This window comes from Heterodontus francisci, chromosome 1, assembly GCF_036365525.1.
Source record: "Heterodontus francisci isolate sHetFra1 chromosome 1, sHetFra1.hap1, whole genome shotgun sequence".
NCBI lineage: Eukaryota > Metazoa > Chordata > Chondrichthyes > Heterodontiformes > Heterodontidae > Heterodontus > Heterodontus francisci.
Genome location: NC_090371.1, coordinates 3,025,370 through 3,045,311, shown reverse-complemented (window position 1 = coordinate 3,045,311; position 19,942 = coordinate 3,025,370). Strand labels below are relative to the sequence as shown.

The window sequence follows — 19,942 nt, the reverse complement described above, 5'->3', positions numbered from 1 at the left end:
AGCACACCCACCCTTGACAGCCAAGCACCCTCTCCACATCCCCAATGCACCCTGAACCCCCTCCCCCCCATCTCTGCCGCCAGACTCACTGTGTAATTTGGGGTTATCGTCACTCGTGTCCCATCCTCTTTGTAATGTGTCTCCACGTAACCTGAGCCGATCAGTTGACTGTGAAGCAAACAAAGAGACTAAAGACCAAACTATTCAACACCCCCGCAGTGCAGTGTAACATAGAGACACTCTTTGCAACTGATCTAATTTAGAAACACTCCTACAGCCCACTGAAATCTATTAAACATCATCTGATGAAAGGTCATTGACCTGAAACGTTAAGTCTGTTTCTATCGCCACAGATGCTGATTGACCTGCTGAGCATTTCCAGCACATTTTGTTTTTACTTACTACGACTCACTGTTTTCTGTCCTTAAGCCAATTTTTTACCCAAATGGACACTGACCCTCCTTTTCCATGAGCCTCAATTTTGATAACCAGCCTTTCATGTGGTACCTGATCAAACATTTTCTTAAACTCCTTATAAACAACATCCACCACATTACCTTCATCAACCTTCTGTTACTACATCAAAAATCAATTAGATTAGACAAGGACGATCTGCTTTTTACAAATCCGTGCTGACTCTCCTTTATTAACTCAAACCTCTCCAAGCGTCGGTTGATATTTTCCCTGATTATTGTTTCTAAAACCTTACCCATCACTGATGTTAAACTAACTGGCCTGTAGTTACTAGGATTGTCCTTGTGCCCTTTCTTCAATAAGGGTGTCACATTTGCCACTCTCCAATCCTCTGCCACCTTCCCCATATCCAGAGAAGATTATGACAAGCCTTTTCGCTATCTCCACCCCCACTTCCTTTAGCAATCTGGGATACAAGCCATCTGGACCAGGTGACTTATCTACCCTCAACATAGCCGGCCTTTCCAGTATCTCCTCACTCTCAATTTGCAACTTCCAGACAGTCCCACTGCCCAGTGTAATTTAGAGACACTCCCTTAACCCAGTGTACTTTAGAGACACTTCCTTAGCCCAGTGAAACTCTAAGTCAGTTGCAGGAACAAGTGTACATAAGAACACAAGAAATAGGAGCAGGAGTAGGCCATTCAGCCCTTTGAGCCTGCTGTGCCATTCACTGTGAACATGGCTGATCTTCTACTTCAATACCATTTTCCTGGTATGATCAGCCATGATCATAATGAATGGCGGAGCAGGCTCGAAGGGCCGAATGGCCTACTCCTGCTCCGATTTTCTATGTTTCTATCCCTCGATCTCTGCCTTGAACATATTCAATGACTGAGCCTCCACAGCCCTCTGTGACACTGAATGCCAAAGATTCACCACTCAGTGAAGAAATTCCTCCTCATCTCTGCCCTAAATGGCCTGCCACTTATTCTGAGACTGTGTGCCCGGTTCTTGACTCCCCGGCCAGGGAAAACATCCTTCCTGCATCCACCCTGTCGAGCCCTGTAAGAATTTTGTATGTTTGAATGAGATCACCTATCATTCTTCTGAACTGCAGAGAATAAAGATCCAGTCTATTTAATCTTTCCTAAACGGCAACCCCTCCATCCTAGGAATTAGTTTGGTGAACCTTTGTTGCACTCCCTCTATGACAAGTGTATTTTTCCTTAGGTAAGGAGACCAAAACTGCATGCAATACTCCAGGTACGGTCTCACCAAGGCTCTATAAAATTGCAGCAAGAGATCTTTATTCCAATACTCAAATCCTCTTGTAGTAAAGGCCAACATACCATTTGCTTTCTTAATTACTTGCTGTACCTGCATGTTAGCTTTCTGTGACTCATGAACAAGGACACCTAAGTTCTTTTGAAGTGCAACACTTCCCAGCCTCTCACCATTTCTGTTTTTCTGACCAAAGTGGATAACGTCACATTTCTCCACATTGTATTCCATTTGCCAAATTTTTGCACACTCACTTAGCCTTTCCAAATCCCCTTCAAGCGTCTTTGCATCCTCCTCACAACTCACACTTCCGCCTGGTTTTGTGCTATCTGCAAACTTAGAAATATTACATTTAATCCCCACATCCAAATCATTGATATAGATTGTGAATAGCTGGGCCCCCAAGTAGTTGTACCCCACTAGTCACAGCCTGCCAACAAGATAATGACCTATTTATTCCTATTCCGGTTGCTTGCCATTTCAACACTCCCCCCTGCTCTCATGCTCACATCTCTGTCCTGGGATTGCTGCAGTGTTCCAGTGAACATCAACGCAAGCTCGAGGAACAGCATCTCATCTACCGATTAGGCTCACTACAGCCTGCCGGACTGAACACTGAGTTCAATAATTTCAGAGCATGACAGCCCCCCATTTCACTTTCATTTTTAGTTATTTTTTCTTCCTTTTTTTCACATTCTTTTTTACATTTTTTACAATCTTTTTTTTGCATTTATTTCATTTCATCTTAGTTTGTTCAGTTTGCTTACCCACTGTTTTTTTTTTCAGGTTTGCACTTGCTGCTGTTCAATATTCAGTGTATTAACAGCTAATCTGTACTAATGCTTTGTCTTTCAACACACCATTAACATATTGTTTGCCCTTGCTCCGTGACCTTTTGGTCAGCTATGTGGCCTGGTCCAATCTACACCTTCTCCTTTGTTATCTCTTGCCCCACCCCCACCTCACTTGTTTATAATCTGTGACTTTTCTAATATTTGTCAGTTCCGAAGAAGGGTCACTGACCCAAAACGTTAACTCTGCTTCTCTTTCCACAGATGCTGCCAGACCTGCTGAGTGGTTCCAGCATTTCTTGTTTTTATTTATTCCTACTCTCTGTTTTGTGTCCATTAACCAATTCTCAATCCATTGCAGTATATTCCCCCAATGCCATGTGCTCTAGTTTTGTTTACTAACCTCATGTGGGGATCTCATTTCGAGCCCTCTGAAAATCCAAATACACCACATCCACTGGTTCCTCCATATCTGCTCTGTTAAACATGATTTCTCTTTCATAAATCGATCTTGACCCTGCCCAATCGTACCATTGTTTCCTAAGTGTCCTGTTATCATATCCTTTATTGTAGATTCTAGCATTTTCCCTGCAACTGATGTTAGGCTAACAGGTCTGTAGGTCCCTGTTTTCTCTCTCCCTCCTTTCTTAAATAGTGGGGTTACAATTGCCTCTATCCAATCTGCAGGAACCATTCCAGAGTCTATAGAATTTTGAAAGATAATCATCCACTATCTCTACAGCTACCTCTTTCAATACTCTGGGATGTAGCTCATCAGGTCCAGGGGATTTATCAACTTTTAGTCTCATTAATTTCTCTAGTACTATTGTATTTTTTTTGACCAATATTAAATGGAAAAGTCCTGGGGAAAATTGATGTCCAGAGAGATGTGGGTGTTCAGGTCCACTGTTCCCTGAAGGTGGCAACGCAGGTAAATAGAGTGGTCAAGAAGGCATACGGCATGCTTTCCTTCATCGGACGGGGCATTGAGTACAAGAGTTGGCAGGTCATGTTACAGTTGTATAGGACTTTGGTTCGGCCACATTTGGAATACTGTGTACAGTTCTGGTCGCCACATTATCAAAAGGATGTGGATGCTTTGGAGAGGGTGCAGAGGAGGTTCACCAGGATGTTGCCTGGTATGGAGGGCGCTAGCTATTAAGAGAGGTTGAGCAGATTAGGATTATTTTCATTAGAAAGACGGAGGTTGAGGGGGGACCTGATTGAGGTGTACAAAATCATGAGAGGTATAGACAGGGTGGATAGCAAGAGGCTTTTTCCCAGAGTGGGGGATTCAATTACTAGAGGACACGAGTTCAAAGTGAAAGGGGAAAAGTTTAGGGGGGATATGCGTGGAAAGTTCTTTACGCAGAGGGTGGTGGGCACCTGGAACGCATTGCCAGCGGAGGTGGTAGATGCGGGCACGATGGAGTCTTTTAAGATGTATCTAGACAGATACATGAATGGGCAGGAAGAAAAGAGATACAGAACCTTAGAAAATAGCGACATGTTTAGAGAGAGGATCTGGATCGGCGCAGGCTTGGAGGGCCGAAGGGCCTGTTCCTGTGCTGTAATTATCTTTGTTCTTTGTTCTAATATCTTGCAGTTCCTCATTTATACTAGTTCCTTGATTCTCTATTATTTCTGGGAGGTTTTTGGTATTTTCCTCTGTGAAGACAGACACAAAGTATTTGTTCAGTTTCTCTGCCATTTTCTCATTCCCCACTATATATTCACCTGACTCCACTTGTAATGGACCCATATTTGTCTTTGCTAATCTTTTCCTTTTTACATACCTGTAGAAGCTTTTACAGTCTGTTTTTATGTTTCTCGCTATTTTGCTCTCAGATTCTATTTTCCCTTTCTGAATCTTTTTCTTGCCCCTCCTTTGCTGAATTTTAAAATGCTCCCAAACCTCAGGGACAGCAGCGGAGAGGAGCGGACCTGTGGGGAGAACACGGAGCGAGGAGCAGATAAATACAGCTCGAGGATCATGGCCTAGAGCACTTACCTTCCAGGAGAGGAGCAGACCTGTGGGGAGAACACGGAGCGAGGAGCAGATAAATACAGCTCGAGGATCATGGCCTAGAGCACTTACCTTCCAGGAGAGGAGCGGACCTGTGGGGAGAACACGGAGCGAGGAACAGATAAATACAGCTCGAGGATCATGGCCTAGAGCACTTACCTTCCAGGAGAGGAGCAGACCTGTGGGGAGAACACGGAGCGAGGAACAGATAAATACAGCTCGAGGATCATGGCCTAGAGCACTTACCTTCCAGGAGAGGAGCAGACCTGTGGGGAGAACACGGAGCGAGGAACAGATAAATACAGCTCGAGGATCATGGCCTAGAGCACTTACCTTCCAGGAGAGGAGCAGACCTGTGGGGAGAACACGGAGCGAGGAGCAGATAAATACAGCTCGAGGATCATGGCCTAGAGCACTTACCTTCCAGGAGAGGAGCGGAGAGGTGTCCAGGAGTGCCAGAGTTTGAAAACAAAGTAAGCAGTGACATCACAGGAAAGTTGCAAGGTGATTGGTTGGTGAGTAACTGCTATTAGGGAATAACTCTAAATAGCTGAGTTACTACATTATTGTTAGGGTGTGTGTGTAAATAGCATAATAATAAGGAATATGAGTAGCTGGGTTTATTTTTGAGTAAGGTTTATTTTAACTGGTGAACTGTATTGATTTTTAGTAGGATTTATCAGTACCAGTAAGATTTTATGAATAATTCTAAGCTGTTGTAGTATTGGTAAGGTTTTTTTTAGCAGTAACAAAGGGTCAACTAATAAATAAAGGAATGACAGGGTTGCTTCAACCTCGAGAGTGCACCTCCTGTGCTATGTGGGAGCTCCAGGCTGCTTCTCGTATCCTAGAGAACCATTTGTGCAGGAAGTGTTGTCAATTGCAGCAGCTTGAGCTCCAGCTTTTGGAACTTGAGCGGCAGCTGGCGACACCGCGGTGCATTCATGAGGATGAGAGCTATGTGGATAGCATGTTTATAGATGTGATCACTCCACAGCTTGAGACTATGCAGGGAAAGAGGGAATGAGTGACCACCAGGCAGTCAAAAAGAATCAGGCAGGTAGTGCAGGAGACCCCTGAGTGCATCTCACTCTCCAACAGGTCTGAATACTGAGGAAAGTGATGCTTCACCTGGGGAGTGCAGCCAGAGCCAAGTCCATGACACCACGGGTGGCTCAGCTGCACAGGGGGGTACAGGGAAGACTGGAAGAGCCATAGTGATCGGTGATTCAATAGTCAGGGGAACAGACAGGTGTTTCTGTGGCTGCAGACGTGAATCCAGGATGGTGTGTTGCCTCCCTGGTGCCAGAGTCAAGAATGTCACTGGGCGGCTGCAGAGCATCCTGAAGGGGGAGGATGAACAGCCAGCAGTCGTGGTCCACATCGGAACCAATGACAAAGATAGAAAGAGGGATGTGGTCTTGCAGTCAGAATTTAGGGAGCTAGGTAAGAAATCAGCAAGCAGGACCTCAAAAGTAGTAATCTCCGGATTACTCCCAGTGCCTCGCACAAGTGAGTATCAAAATAGAAGGATAAGACAGATGAATGTGTGACTGGAAAGATGGTGCAGGAGGGAGGGCTTCAGATTCCTGGGACATTGAGACCGGCTCTGGGGGAGATGGGATCTGTACAGACTGGACTGTTTGAACCTGAACAGAGCCGGGACTGAGTTCCTTGCGGGATGTTTTGCTAGTGCTGTTGGACAGGGTTTAAACTAGTTTGGCAGGGGGATGGGGACCTGAGGGTAGACTCAGCTGGGAAAAAATCAGAAATTAAAATGGGAGCCAGAAAATTAATGGATGAGTCTGGGAGACAGAGGAAATAATGGATAGAAAATAAAAATAAAAAGTTTGGCAGTGCTCAAGGGTATCTATTTCAATGCAAGGAGTATAGCAAATAAAGCAGATGAGCTGAGGACACAGATAGACACGTGACGGTATGATATCATAGCTATTACAGAAACATGGCTTAAGGAGGGACACGATTGGCAGCTCAACGTTCCTGGTTACAGGATTTTCAGACGTGATAGGGAGGGGGAATAAGAAAGGATGGGGAGTGGCAATTCTGGTCAAGGAAACTATTACAGCTGTGAGGAGGGATGATATATTGGAAGGTTCATCAAATGAGGCCATATGGATCGAGCTAAGGAACAAAAACAGGGCAATCACACTGCTGGGAGTGTACTATAGACCCCCAAACAGTCAGAGGGAGGTAAAAGAGCAGATATGTAGGTAAATCTCTGAGAAGTGCAAGAACAATAGGGCAGTAATAGTAGGGGATTTTAATTACCCCAATATTAACTGGGATAGTTTTAGTGTGAAAGGAATTGAGAGAGCAGAATTCTTGAGGTGTATTCAGGAGAACTTTTTTGCCCAGTCTGTAGCAAGTTCAACAAGAGAGGGAACAGTTTTAGACTTCGTTTTAGGAAATGAAGATGGGCAGGTGGAAGGAGTGGCAGTGGGAAAGCATTTTGGTGGTAGTGATTATAATTCAGTCAGTTTTAATATAATTATGGAAAAGGACAGAGATAGAACAGGAGTTAGAGTTCTCAATTGGGGCAAGGCCAATTTTACTAAACTGAGGAGTGATTTAGTGAAAGTGGACTGGAAACAGCTACTTGAAGGTAAATCAGTGTCAGTACAGTGGGAGGCATTCAAAGGGGAGATTCAAGGGGTTCAGAGTAAACATGTTCCCACAAAGAAAAAAGGAGAGGCGCCAAATCTAGAGCCTCATGGATGTCAAGGAGATTACAGGGTAAGATAAGGCAGAAAAGGAAAGCTTATGTTTGACACCGAGAACTCAATACTACAGAAAGCCGAGAGGAGTATAAAAAGTGGAGGGGTGAAATCAAAAAGGAAATTAAGAAAACAAAGAGAGGGCATGAAAGAATATTGGCAATCAAAATTAAGGTGAACCCAAAGATGTTTTATCAATACATTAAGAGTAAGAGGATAACTAAGCAGGGCCCATAAATGACCAAAAAGGTAATCTATGTGTAGGAGTGGAAAGTATTGGTATGGTTCTTAATGAATACTTTGTGTCTGTCGTCACAAAAGAGGGGGACGATGCAGATATTGTAGTTAAGGAGGAAGAGTGTGGAGTATTGGATGTGATAAACATAGGGAGAGAGGAAGTATTAATGAGATTAGCATCCTTGAAAGTTGATAAATCACCAGGGCCGGATGAAATGTACCCTAGGCTGTTAAAAGAAGTGAGAGAGGAAATAGCAGAGGGTCGGACCATCATTTCCCAGTCCTCACTGGATACAGGTGTGGTGCTGGAGAATTGGAGAACTGCTAACGTTTTACCTCTGTTTAAAAAGGGAGCAAAGGATAGACCGAATAATTACAGACCAGTCAGTCTAATCTCAGGAGTGGGCAAATTATTGGAATCTATTCTGAGAGACTGGAATTAAAAGCTAGTCTAATGATGGCCATGAAACCATTGTCGATTGTTGTAAAAACCCATCTGGTTCACTAATGTCCTTTAGGGAAGGAAATCTGCTGTCCTTACCTGGTCTGGCCTACATGTGACTCCAGACCCACAGCAATGTGGTTTCCTCTTAAATGCCCTCTGAAATGGCCTAGCAAGCCACTCAGTTGTAACTAAGTGCTACGAAGTTGATAAAAAGGAATGAAACCGGACCAACCACCCAGCATCGACCTCGGCACCAGAAACGACAACGGCAAACCCAGCCCTGTCAACCCTGCAAAGTCCTCCTTACTAACATCTGGGGGCTTGTGCCAAAGTTGGGAGAGCTGTCCCACAGACTAGTCAAGCAACAGCCTGACATAGTCATACTCACGGAATCATACCTTACAGACAATGTCCCAGACACTGCCATCACCATCCCTGGGTATGTCCTGTCCCACCGGCAGGACAGACCCAGCAGAGGTGGCGGGACAGTGGTATACAGTAGGGAGGGAGTTGCCCTGGGAGTCCTCAACATCGACTCCAGACCCCATGAAATATCATGGCATCAGGTCAAACATGGGCAAATAACCTCCTGATTACTAACTAGCGCCCTCCCTCAGCTGATGAATCAGTCAGTACTCCTCCATGTTGATCATCACTTGGAAGAAGCACTGAGGGTGGCGAGGGCTTAGAATGGACTCTGGGTGGGGGTCCTCAATGCCAGCCAATTACCGCCCCATCAGTCTACTCTCAATCATCAGTAAAGTGATGAAAGGTGTCATCAACAGTGCCATCAAGCGGCACTTGCTTAGCAATAACCTGCTCAGTGATGCTCAGTTTGGGTTCCGCCAGAACCACTCAGCTCCTGACCTCAATACAGTCTTGGTTCAAACATGGACAAAAGAGCTGAACTCAAGAGGTGAGGTGAGAGTGACTGCCCTTGACATCAAGGCAGCATTTGACCGAGTAATGGCATCAAGGAGCCCTAGCAAAACTGGAGTCAATGGGAATCAGGGGGAAAACTCTCTGCTCGTTGGAGTCATACCTAACGCGAAGGAAGATGGTTGTGGCTGTTGGAGGTCAATCATCTGAGCTCCAGGACATCACTGCAGGAGTTCCTCAGGGTAGTGTCCGAGACCCAACCATCTTCAGCTGCTTCATCAATGACCTTCCTTCAATCATAAGGTCAGAAGTGGGGATGTTCGCTGATGATTGCACAATGTTCAGCACCATTCGTGACTCCTCAGATACTGAAGCAGTCCGTGTAGAAATACAGCAAGACCTGGACAATATCCAGGCTTGGGCTGATAAGTGGCAAGTAACATTCGCACCACACAAGTGCCAGGCAATGACCATCTCCAACAAGAGAGAATCTAACCATCTCCCCTTGACATTCAATGGCATTACCATCGCTGAATCCCCCACTATCAATATCCCAGGGGCTACCATTGACCCGAAACTGAACTGGAGTAGCCATATAAATACCATGGCTACAAGAGCAGGTCAGAGGCTAGGAATCCTGAGGCGAGTAACTCACCTCCTGACTCCCCAAAGCCTGTCCACCATCTACAAGGCACAAGTCAGGAGTGTGATGGAATACTCTCCACTTGCCTGGATGGGTGCAGCTCCAACAACACTCAAGAAGCTCGACACCATCCAGGACAAAGCAGCCCGCTTAACTGGCACCCCATCTACAAACATTCACTCCCTCCATCACCGACGCACAGTGGCAGCAATGTGTACCATCTACAAGATGCACTGCAGCAATGCACCAAGGCTCCTTAGACAGCACCTTCCAAACCTGCGACCTCTACAAACTAGAAGGACAAGGGCAGCAAATACATGGGAACACCACCACCTGCAAGTTCCCCTCCAAGTCACACACCATCCTGACTTGGAACTATATCGCCGTTCCTTCACTGTCACTGGGTCAAAATCCTGGAACTCCCTTCCTAACAGCACTGTGGGTGTACCTACCCCAAATGGACTGCAGCGGTTCAAGAAGGCAGCTCACCACCACATTCTCAAGGGCAATTAGGGATGGGCAATAAATGCTGGCACAGCCAGTGACACCCACATCCTATGAATGAATAAAAAAAATTCCCAGACTGCTGTGTAATTTAGAGACACTCCGTTAGCCCAGTGTATTCAGAGGCACTCCCAGGGTTCAGTATAACTGAGTGACACTCCCTCAGCCCAATGTTGTTATTTACAGACACTCCCTTAGCCTAGTGTAATATAGACATTCCCAGAGTGCAGTGTAATTTAGGCACACTCCCTTAGCTTGGTGTACTTTAGAGACACTCTCAGAGCCCAGTATCATTTATGGACACTTGAGGAGCCAAGTGCAATTTAGTGGCACTGCCTTAGCCAAGTGTATTCTGAGACATTTCCAGGAACTAGCATAATTTAATGACGCTCCCTTAGCCCAGTGTTATTTACAGCCACTCACTTAGCCAATAGTAATTTCGAGACATTCCCAGAGTGTAGTGTAATTTAGACACACCTCCAGGGCCCAGTGTAAAATAGAGACACTCCCTTACCTCAGTATTATTTATAGACACTTCTAGAACACAGTGTAATATAGAGACAATCCCTCAGCCCCATACCTTCGTGACACTCCCAGAGCATAGTGCAATTTAGAGATACTCCCTTAGCCTAGCAATATAAAGGCACTCCCTTAACCCTTGTATTCAGAGACACTCCCAAGGCCCAATATAAGAATTATAGAAAGTTAAAGGCACAGAAAGAGGCCACTTGGCCCATCGTGTCTGTGCCGGCCGAAAAACAATCCACCCATTCTAATCCCATCTTCCAGCATTTGGTCCGTAGCCCTGCAGATTACGGCACTTGAGGTGCATATCCAGACTCCTTTTGAATGAGTTGAGGGTTTCTGCCTCAACAGGCAGTGAGTTCCAGACCATCACCCTCTGGGTGAAAAAGTTTATCCTCATCTCCCCTCTAATGTTTCAACCAATCACTTTAAATCTATGCCCCCTCGTCACTGACCTCTCTGCTAAGGTGAATAGACCCTTCACCTCCACTCTACCCAGGCCCCTCAAAATTTTGTACATTTCAATCAGATCTCCCCTCAGCCTTCTCTGTTCCAAGGAGAACAACCCCTACAATTTTGTGACACTCCCTTAGCCCAGTATTATTAACAGACACTCACTTTACCTAATGTAATTTTGACACACTCCTTTTAGCCAAATGTAATTCAGAAACATTCCCGAAGCCAATATAATTTAGAGGCATTCCTTAGCCCATTAAAATACAGAGACATTCCCTAAGGTCAGTGTAATAAAGAACAAAGAACAGTACAGCACAGGAACAGGCCATTCGGCCCTCCAAGCCTGTGCCAATCTTGATGCCTGCCTAAACTAACACCTTCTGCACTTCCAGGGTCCGTATCCCTCTATTCCCATCCTATTCATGTAATGTGAGGAACTCCCTTAGCTCAGCATCAGTCATTCATTTAGAAATCCTCCCTTAGGATAGTCTACTTTACAGACACTCTCAGAGTCCTGTGTAATTTAGCAACACTCCCTTAGGCGAGTGCAGTCACAGTGACCTCACTCTGTGCCCAGCGACTTCTGTTATCCAGGGTTTAGACACGGTTCCCTAGCCTCCTCCCAGCCAACAACTTTGCTGCTTTCACCATAAAAGGAGTGTCTGGTGGTTTGTGTCTGTCTCTCTGTCTGACACTGACTGCTGCATTGGAATGGAATTCACACACACTTGCAGCCCTGCTACCCTGTCATCCCCTGACCCTACCCATCCACCGTGTTGCTCACTGTCTCATCAGACTCACGGCAGTAAAATTGTGGCTCCCAACAGAAAAGAAAAATTACAAACGTCCAGGAGTGAAAATTCCTCTTCCCTGGGTTTTACAGCTTCAGCTCTGCCTGTGTCTCAACGACACGGATCTGCTACACTCCCAGTGCAGTACTGAGGGAGTGCTGCACTGTCGGAGTGTCAGTACTGAGGGAGTGCTGCACTGTCGGAGCGTCAGTACTGAGGGAGTGCTGCACTGTCGGAGTGTCAGTACTGAGGGAGTGCTGCACTGTCGGAGTGTCAGTACTGCGGGAGTGTTGCACTGTCGGAGGGTCACTACTGAGGGAGTGCTGCACTGTCGGAGGGTCAGTACTGAGGGAGTGCTGCACTGTCGGATGGTCAGTACTGAGGGAGTGCCGCACTGTCGGAGGGTCAGTACTGCGGGAGCGCCGCACTGTCGGAGGGTCAGTACTGCGGGAGTGCCGCACTGTCGGAGGGTCAGTACTGCGGGAGTGCCGCACTGTCGGAGGGTCAGTACTGAGGGAGTGCCGCACTGTCGGAGGGTCAGTACTGAGGGAGTGCCGCACTGTCGGAGGGTCAGTACTGAGGGAGTGCCGCACTGTCGGAGGGTCAGTACTGAGGGAGTGCCGCACTGTCGGAGGGTCAGTACTGAGGGAGTGCCGCACTGTCGGAGGGTCAGTACTGAGGGAGTGCCGCACTGTCGGAGGGTCAGTACTGAGGGAGTGCCGCACTGTCGGAGGGTCAGTACTGAGGGAGTGCCGCACTGTCGGACGGTCAGTACTGAGGGAGTGCCGCACTGTCGGACGGTCAGTACTGAGGGAGTGCCGCACTGTCGGACGGTCAGTACTGAGGGAGTGCCGCACTGTCGGACGGTCAGTACTGAGGGAGTGCCGCACTGTCGGAGGGTCAGTACTGAGGGAGTGCCGCACTGTCGGAGGGTCAGTACTGAGGGAGTGCCGCACTGTCGGAGGGTCAGTACTGAGGGAGTGCCGCACTGTCGGAGGGTCAGTACTGAGGGAGTGCCGCACTGTCGGAGGGTCAGTACTGAGGGAGTGCCGCACTGTCGGACGGTCAGTACTGAGGGAGTGCCGCACTGTTGGAGGGTCAGTACTGAGGGAGTGCCGCACTGTCGGAGGGTCAGTACTGAGGGAGTGCTGCACCGTTGAAAGTGCTGCTGGATGAAACATCTCGCCCCATCTTCCCTCTCAGGTAAAAGATTCAATGAAAATATTTGAAGAACAGGGGAAGTCCCCCTGGTTTTGTTCTCAATATTCACCCCTTCCCCCCACCCCAGACTACATCATGAAATCAGATTATCCAGTCATTATTTCACTGATGTGATTGCGGAAGGGATTGCCATAATTTTCCAATATTCGCTGGATATGGGGGAGGTCCTTTATTGAAGAAAGGGTGTAAAGACAGTCCTAGCAACTACAGTCCAGTTAGTTTAACATCAGTGGTGGGTAAGTTTTTAGAAACAATAATCGGGCGAGAAAAAAATCAACAGGCACTGAGAGAAGTTTGAGTTCATTAGGGAGAGCCAGCACGGATTTATAAAAGGCAGTCATACTTGATTAATCTAATTGAATTTTTTGATAAGCTACATCCCAGAGTATTGAAGGAGGTGGCTACAGAGATAGTGGATGCATTGGTGATTATCTTTCAAAATTCTATAGATACTGGAAGGGTTCCTGCAGATTGGAAAGTAGCAAATGTAACCCCCAGTATTTAAGAAGGGAGTGAGAGAAAAAGGAGAACGACACACCTGTTAGTTTGACGTCAGTGGTAGGGAAAATGTTCGAATCTATTATAAAGGATGAGATAAATGGACACTTGGAAAATAATGCAATGATTGGACAGAGTCAACATGGATTTGTGAAAGGGAAATCATGTTTGACAAACCTGGTGGAGTTTTTGAGGATGTTACTTGTAGCAGAGATAAAGGAGAACTAGTGGATGTGGTGTATTTGGATTTTCAGAAAGCTTTTGATAAGGTCCCACACAGGAGGTTTGTAAACAAAATTAGAGCACATGGGATTGGGGGGGAATATACTGCAATGGATTGAGAATTGGTTAACAGACAGAAAGCAGAGAGTAGGAATAAATGGGTCATTCTCAGGATGACAGGCTGTTACTAGTGGGGTACCGCAAAGATCAGTGCTGGGGCTGCAGCTGTTTACAGTCTATATAAATGATTTGGATGTGGGGACCAATTGTAATATTTCCAAATTTGCAGATAAACTAGGAGGGAGTGTAAGTTGTGAGGAGGATGCAAGGAGACTTCAAGGGGATTTGGACAGGCTAAGTGAGTGGGCAAGATCATGGCAGATGGAATATAATGTGAATAAATGTGAAGTTATCCATTTGGGTAGAAAAAACAGAAAAACAGAATATTTCTTAAATGGTAAGATGTTGGGAAGTGTTGATGTCCAAAGAGACCTGGGTGTCCTTGTTCGTGAGTCACTGAAAGCTAGTTTGCAGGTGCAGCAAGCAATTAGGAAGGCAAATGGTATGTTGGACTTCATTGCAAGGGTGGGTTTGAGTACAGGGGTGAAGATGTATTGCTGCAATTGTATAAAGCCTTGGTGAGACGGCACCTGGAGTATTGTGTACAGTTTTGGTCTCCGCATGGAGAGGTTTGCCACAGAAGGAGTGCAACGGAGGTTCACCAGACTAATCCCTAGGATGTTGGGATTGTCTTATGAGGAGAGACTGCAGAAACTGGGCCTGTATTCTCCATAGTTTCGAAGAATGAGAGGTGATCTCGTTTAAATTCTGAACACTGAACAAATATTTTGTCTGTCTTCACAGTAGAAGACACAAGTTCCATACCAGAAATAGAGTGTAACCTAGGGGCTAAAAAGTGAGGAAATTAAGGAAATTGCTATCAGCCGAGAAGAAGTATTGGAGAAACTTAAGGGGATAAAATGTGACAAATCCCAGGACCACGGTTCTCAAAGAGATAGTTGCAGAGATAGTGTATACGCTAGCTATGATTTTCCAAAATTCTTTAGATTCGGGAAAGATCCCATCAGATTGGAAGTTGGCAAATGTTACACAGCTTTTCAGTAAAGGAGGGAGAGAGAAAACAGGGAACTACAGGCCAGTTATTCTAACACCAGTGGTTGGGAAAATGCTGGAATCTATTATTAAGGATGTCTTAACAATGAATTTGGAAAAGTACAGTCTGATCAGAACAAGTCAGCATGGTTTTACTAAAGGGAAATCCTGTTTAACAAATTTATTAGAGTTTTTTGAGGATGTAACTAGTAAGGTAGATAAAGGGGAACCAGTAGATGTAGTATACCTAGATTTCTAAAAGGCATTCGATAAGGTACCACATAAAAGATTAATAGGCAAGATAAGGGCTCATGGAGTTGGGGGTAATATATTAGCGTGGATAGAGGATTGGTTAACAGACAGGAAGCAACAAGTGGGCATAAATGGAGCATTTTCAAATTGGCTGGCAGTGAACAGTGGGGTGTCACAAGGATCAGTGCTGGGGCCTCAGCTATTTACAATCGATATTAATGATGCTCAAAGAGACTTGGCTGTACTTGTAGAAGGAATGCAGAAAGTTAACATGTAGGTACAACAAGCAATTAGGAAGGCAAATAGCATGTTGGCCTTTATTGCAAGGGGTTGGAGTACCGGATATAAGGAAGTATTGTTACAATACAGAGGGTTTTATTGAGACCACATCTGTAATACTGAGTGCAGTTTTAGTCTCCACATTTAAGAAAGGATATACTTGCATTGGAGCGGTGCAAAAAAGGTTCATTAGATTGGTCCCTAGGATAGAGTCACAGAGTTATACAGTTATAGAGCACAGAAACAGGCCCTTCGGCCCATCGTGTCTGTGCCGGCCATCAAGCACCTAACTATTCTAATCCCATTTTCCAGCACTTGGCCCGTAGCCTTGTATGCTATGGCATTTCAAGTGCTCATCTAAATATTTCTTAAATGTTGTGAAGGTTCCTGCCTCTACCACCTCTTCAGGCAGTGTGTTCCAGATTCCAATGATGAGAGACTAAGTAAATTGGGCCTGTATTCTCCAGAGTTTAGAAGAATGAGAGGTGAACTCATTGAAATATATAAGATTCGAAAGGGGCTGGATTGGGTAGACACAGAGATTTTTTAAATTCTTTCATGGGATGTAGGTGTCACTGGCATTTGTTGCCCATCAATAATTTCCCTAGTACGGAGTGTCTTGCTAGGCCATTTCAGAGGGCATTTAAGACTAAACCACATTGCTGTGGGTCTGGAGTCACATGTAGGCCAGACCAGGTAAGGATGGCAGATTTTCTTCCCGAAAAGATACTAGTGAACCAGATGGGTTTTTACAACAATCGACAATGGTTTCATGGTCAGTGTGAGGAAAACCACATCTGCCATGAATGAGGTATATTAATTTCTACATATGGCACTTAACTGGCCTTTTGGCCCAGGTTTGGTCTGAATTATGTTCACAGAACAGTTTGAAGTCAGACTGCAATTTGAAGACAAAAGAGGAGGAAGGTCACTCCCTCCATCTCTCTCATGAAAAGAAGAAATTGCAACTGGATTTCAAGACAACAGAAAACCATCAAAACAAGTTTGAAAGTGTGCACTGGACCCCAACGAGATGGCAAGATTTAACTGCAACCAAAGACTTTACATCAAACTCAAAAGATAGTAAATGATCTTCAGCAATTGCTTCAAATCTTTCCCCTCGATTCCCTTTTCTGTCTCTATCTAAGTGTGTATTTATTGTGTATGAACGCTAGCATGGTCATGTCACATATTTTCTGTAGTTTTAACCGAATTAGAGTTTTAAGGTTAATAAACTTACACCTTTCTTGTTTAAACCTAAGAAAACCTGTCTGGTTGATTTCTTTGCCCTTACAATTGGAGAGCTGTGAGCAAGGATTCACTGAGAGGATGCTAAAGACACAGTGTTTCAAAAATTAAACACTGTTACAGTCAAACCTGAGCGGGGAGACTGAGGAGGAAGAAACAAGGATAGAAACGAAAGACAGGAAACAAAAAGATAAAAGTGAAAGGCATAGAAATCAAGGGCAAGAAACAAATAGGGCCATAGTGCAAAATAATGCTATGATGACTAAGAATGTTAAAAAGACAAGCCTAAAGGCATTGTGTCTCAATGCGCGGAGTATTTGCAATAAGGCAGGCGAATTAACCATGCCAATAGATGTAAATGGATACGATATAGTTGTGATTACGGAGACATGGCTGCAGGGTGACCAAGGATGGGAACTGAACATCCAGGGGTATTCAATATTTAGGAAGGACAGGCAAAAAAGGGAAAGGAGGTGGAGTAGTGTTGTTAGTAAAAGAGGAAATCAATATAATAGTGAGGAAGGATATTAGCTCAGAGAATCCTGATGTGGAATCTGTATGGGTGGAGCTAAGAAACATCAAGGGGTAGAAAACGTTGATGGGGTTTGTATACAGACCCCCAAACAGCAGTGGTGATGTAGAGGATCGCATTAAACAGGAAATTAGAGACGCATGCAATAAGGATGCAACTGTAATTATGGGTGAATTTAATCTACATATAGATTGGGTATTGTGTAATGAGAAAGGATTAGTTAACACTCATGTTGTGTGGGGTCCCTTGCAGAAGAGCGACCATAATATGATAGAATTCTTCATTAAGATGGAGAGAGAGAGAGTTGATTCCGAGACTAGGGTCCTGAATCTAAATAAAGGAAACTATGAATGTATGAGGCACGAGTTGGCTATGATAGATTGGGGAATGTTACTTAAAGGGCAGACAGTGGATAGGCAATGGCTAGTATTTAAGGAGTGCATGGATGAATAACAACAATTGTTTATTCCTGTCTGGCACAAAATATAAAACAGGAAGGGTGGCTCAACCACTTACAAAAGAAATTAGGGATAGTATTAGATCCAAGGAGGAGAAATATAAAATGGCCAGAACAAGCAGCAAACCTGAGGATTGGGAGCAGTTTAGAATTCAGCAAAGGAGAACAAAGGGATTGATTAAGGAGGGGGAAATAGAGTATGAGAGCAAGCTTGCAGAGAACATAAAAACTGACTGTAAAAGCTTCAATAGATATGTGAAGAGAAAAAGATTACTGAAGACAAATGTGGGTCCCTTACAGCCAGAAACGGGGGAATTTATAATGGGGAACAAAGAAATGGCAGATCAATTAAATACATACTTTGGTTCTGTCTTCACAAAGGAGGACACAAATTACCTCCCAGAAATGTTGGGGAACACAGGGCTTAGTGAGAGAGAGGAACTGAAAGAAATCAGTATTAGTGGAGAAATGGGGTTAGCGAAATTGATGGGATTGAAGGCCGATAAATACCCAGGGCCTGATAATCTACATCCCAGAGTACTTAAGGAAGTGACCCTAGAAATAGTAGATGCATTGCTGGACATTTTTCAAAATTCTACAGACTCTGGAACAGTTCCAACAGATTGGAGGATAGCTAATGTAACCCCACTATTTAAAAAAAGAGGGAGAGAGAAAACAGGGAATTATAGACCAGTCAGCCTGATGTCAGTAGTGGGGAAAATGCTACAGTCCATTATAAAAGATGGAATAGCAGAGCACTTGGAAAACAATGACAGGATTGGACAAAGTCCACATGGATTTATGAAAGGGAAATCATGCTTGACTAATCTACTGGCATTTTCTTGAGGATCTATCTAGTAGAATAGATAAGGGAGAACCAGTGGATGTGGTGTATTTGGACTTTCAGAAGGCTTTCGATTAGCAGGAAAAATTAAAGCACATGGGATTGGGGGTAAGGTACTGACATGGATAGAGAATTGGTTGGCAGACAGGAAACAAAGAGTAAGAATAAATGGATCTTTTTCCGAGTGCCAGGCAGTGACTAATGGGGTACCACAGGGATCTGTGCTAGGACCCCAGCTATTCACAATATATATTAATGATATAGATGAGGGAATTAAATGTAATATATCCAAGTTTGCAGATGACACAAAGCTGGGTGCGAGGGTGAGCTGTGAGGAGGATGCAGAGAAGCTCCAGTGTGATTTGGACAGGTTGAGTGAGTGGGCAAATACATGGCAGATACAGAATAAATGTGAGGTTATCCACTTTGGTGGCAAAAACAGAAAGATTATTATCTGAACAGTGATAGATTGGGAAAGTGGGAGGTGCAGCGAGACCTGGGTGTCCTTGTGCACCAGTCGATGAAAGTAAGCATGTAGGTGCAGCAGGCAGTTAAGAAGGCAAATGGTATGTTGGCCTTCATAGTGAGAGGATTCGAGTACAGGAGCAGGGATGTCTTGCTGCATTTATACAGGGCCTTGGTGAGACCGCATCTGGAGTATTGTGTGCAGTTTTGGTCTCCTTATCTGAGGAAGGATGTTCTTGCTATGGAGAGAGTGCAGTGAAGGTTCATCAGAGTGATTCCTGGGATGGCAGGACTGACGTATGAAGAGAGATTGGGTCAATTAGGCTTGTATTCACGAGAGTTTAGAAGAATGAGAGGTGATCTCAAGGAAACCTACAAAATTCTAACAGCACTGGACAGACTGGATGCAGGAAGGATGTTCTTGATGTCGGGGGAGTCCAGGACCAGGGGTCACAGTCTAAGGATAAGGGGTAAGCAATTTAGATTAGATTAGATTAGAGATACAGCACTGAAACAGGCCCTTCGGCCCACCGAGTCTGTGCCGAACATCAACCACCCATTTATACTAATCCTACACTAATCCCATATTCCTACCAAACATCCCCACCTGTCCCTATATTTCCCTACCACCTACCTATACTAGTGACAATTTATAATGGCCAATTTACCTATCAACCTGCAAGTCTTGCGGCTTGTGGGAGGAAACTGGAGCACCCGGAGAAAACCCACGCAGACACAGGGAGAACTTGCAAACTCCACACAGGCAGTACCCGGAATCGAACCCGGGTCCCTGGAGCTGTGAGGCTGCAGTGCTAACCACTGCGCCACCCTCGCCAGGACTGAGATGAGGAGGGATTTCTTCACCCAGAAAGTGGTGAACCTGTGGAATTCTCTACCATGGAAAGCAGTTGAGGCCAAATCATTCAATATATTCAAGAAAGAATTAGATATAGTTCTTAGGGCTAATGGGATCAAGGGATATGAGGAGAAAGCAGGAACAGGGTACTGAGTTTGGATGATCAGTCATGATCGTATTGAATGGTGATGCAGGCTCGAAGGGCTGAATGGCCTACTCCTGCTC

General features: G+C 45.0%; 1 protein-coding gene across 1 annotated transcript in view; it reads right to left on the bottom strand.

Annotated features, from left to right (window-relative positions):
* Positions 1-19,942, bottom strand: part of LOC137373719 (disintegrin and metalloproteinase domain-containing protein 19-like) — a 259,745-nt gene that overhangs the window by 194,529 nt on the left and 45,274 nt on the right. The window contains exon 4 of the mRNA XM_068038956.1: positions 90-168. Within this exon, the coding sequence (XP_067895057.1) occupies positions 90-168 (79 nt within the window). The remainder of the gene's footprint in view (positions 1-89; positions 169-19,942) is intronic.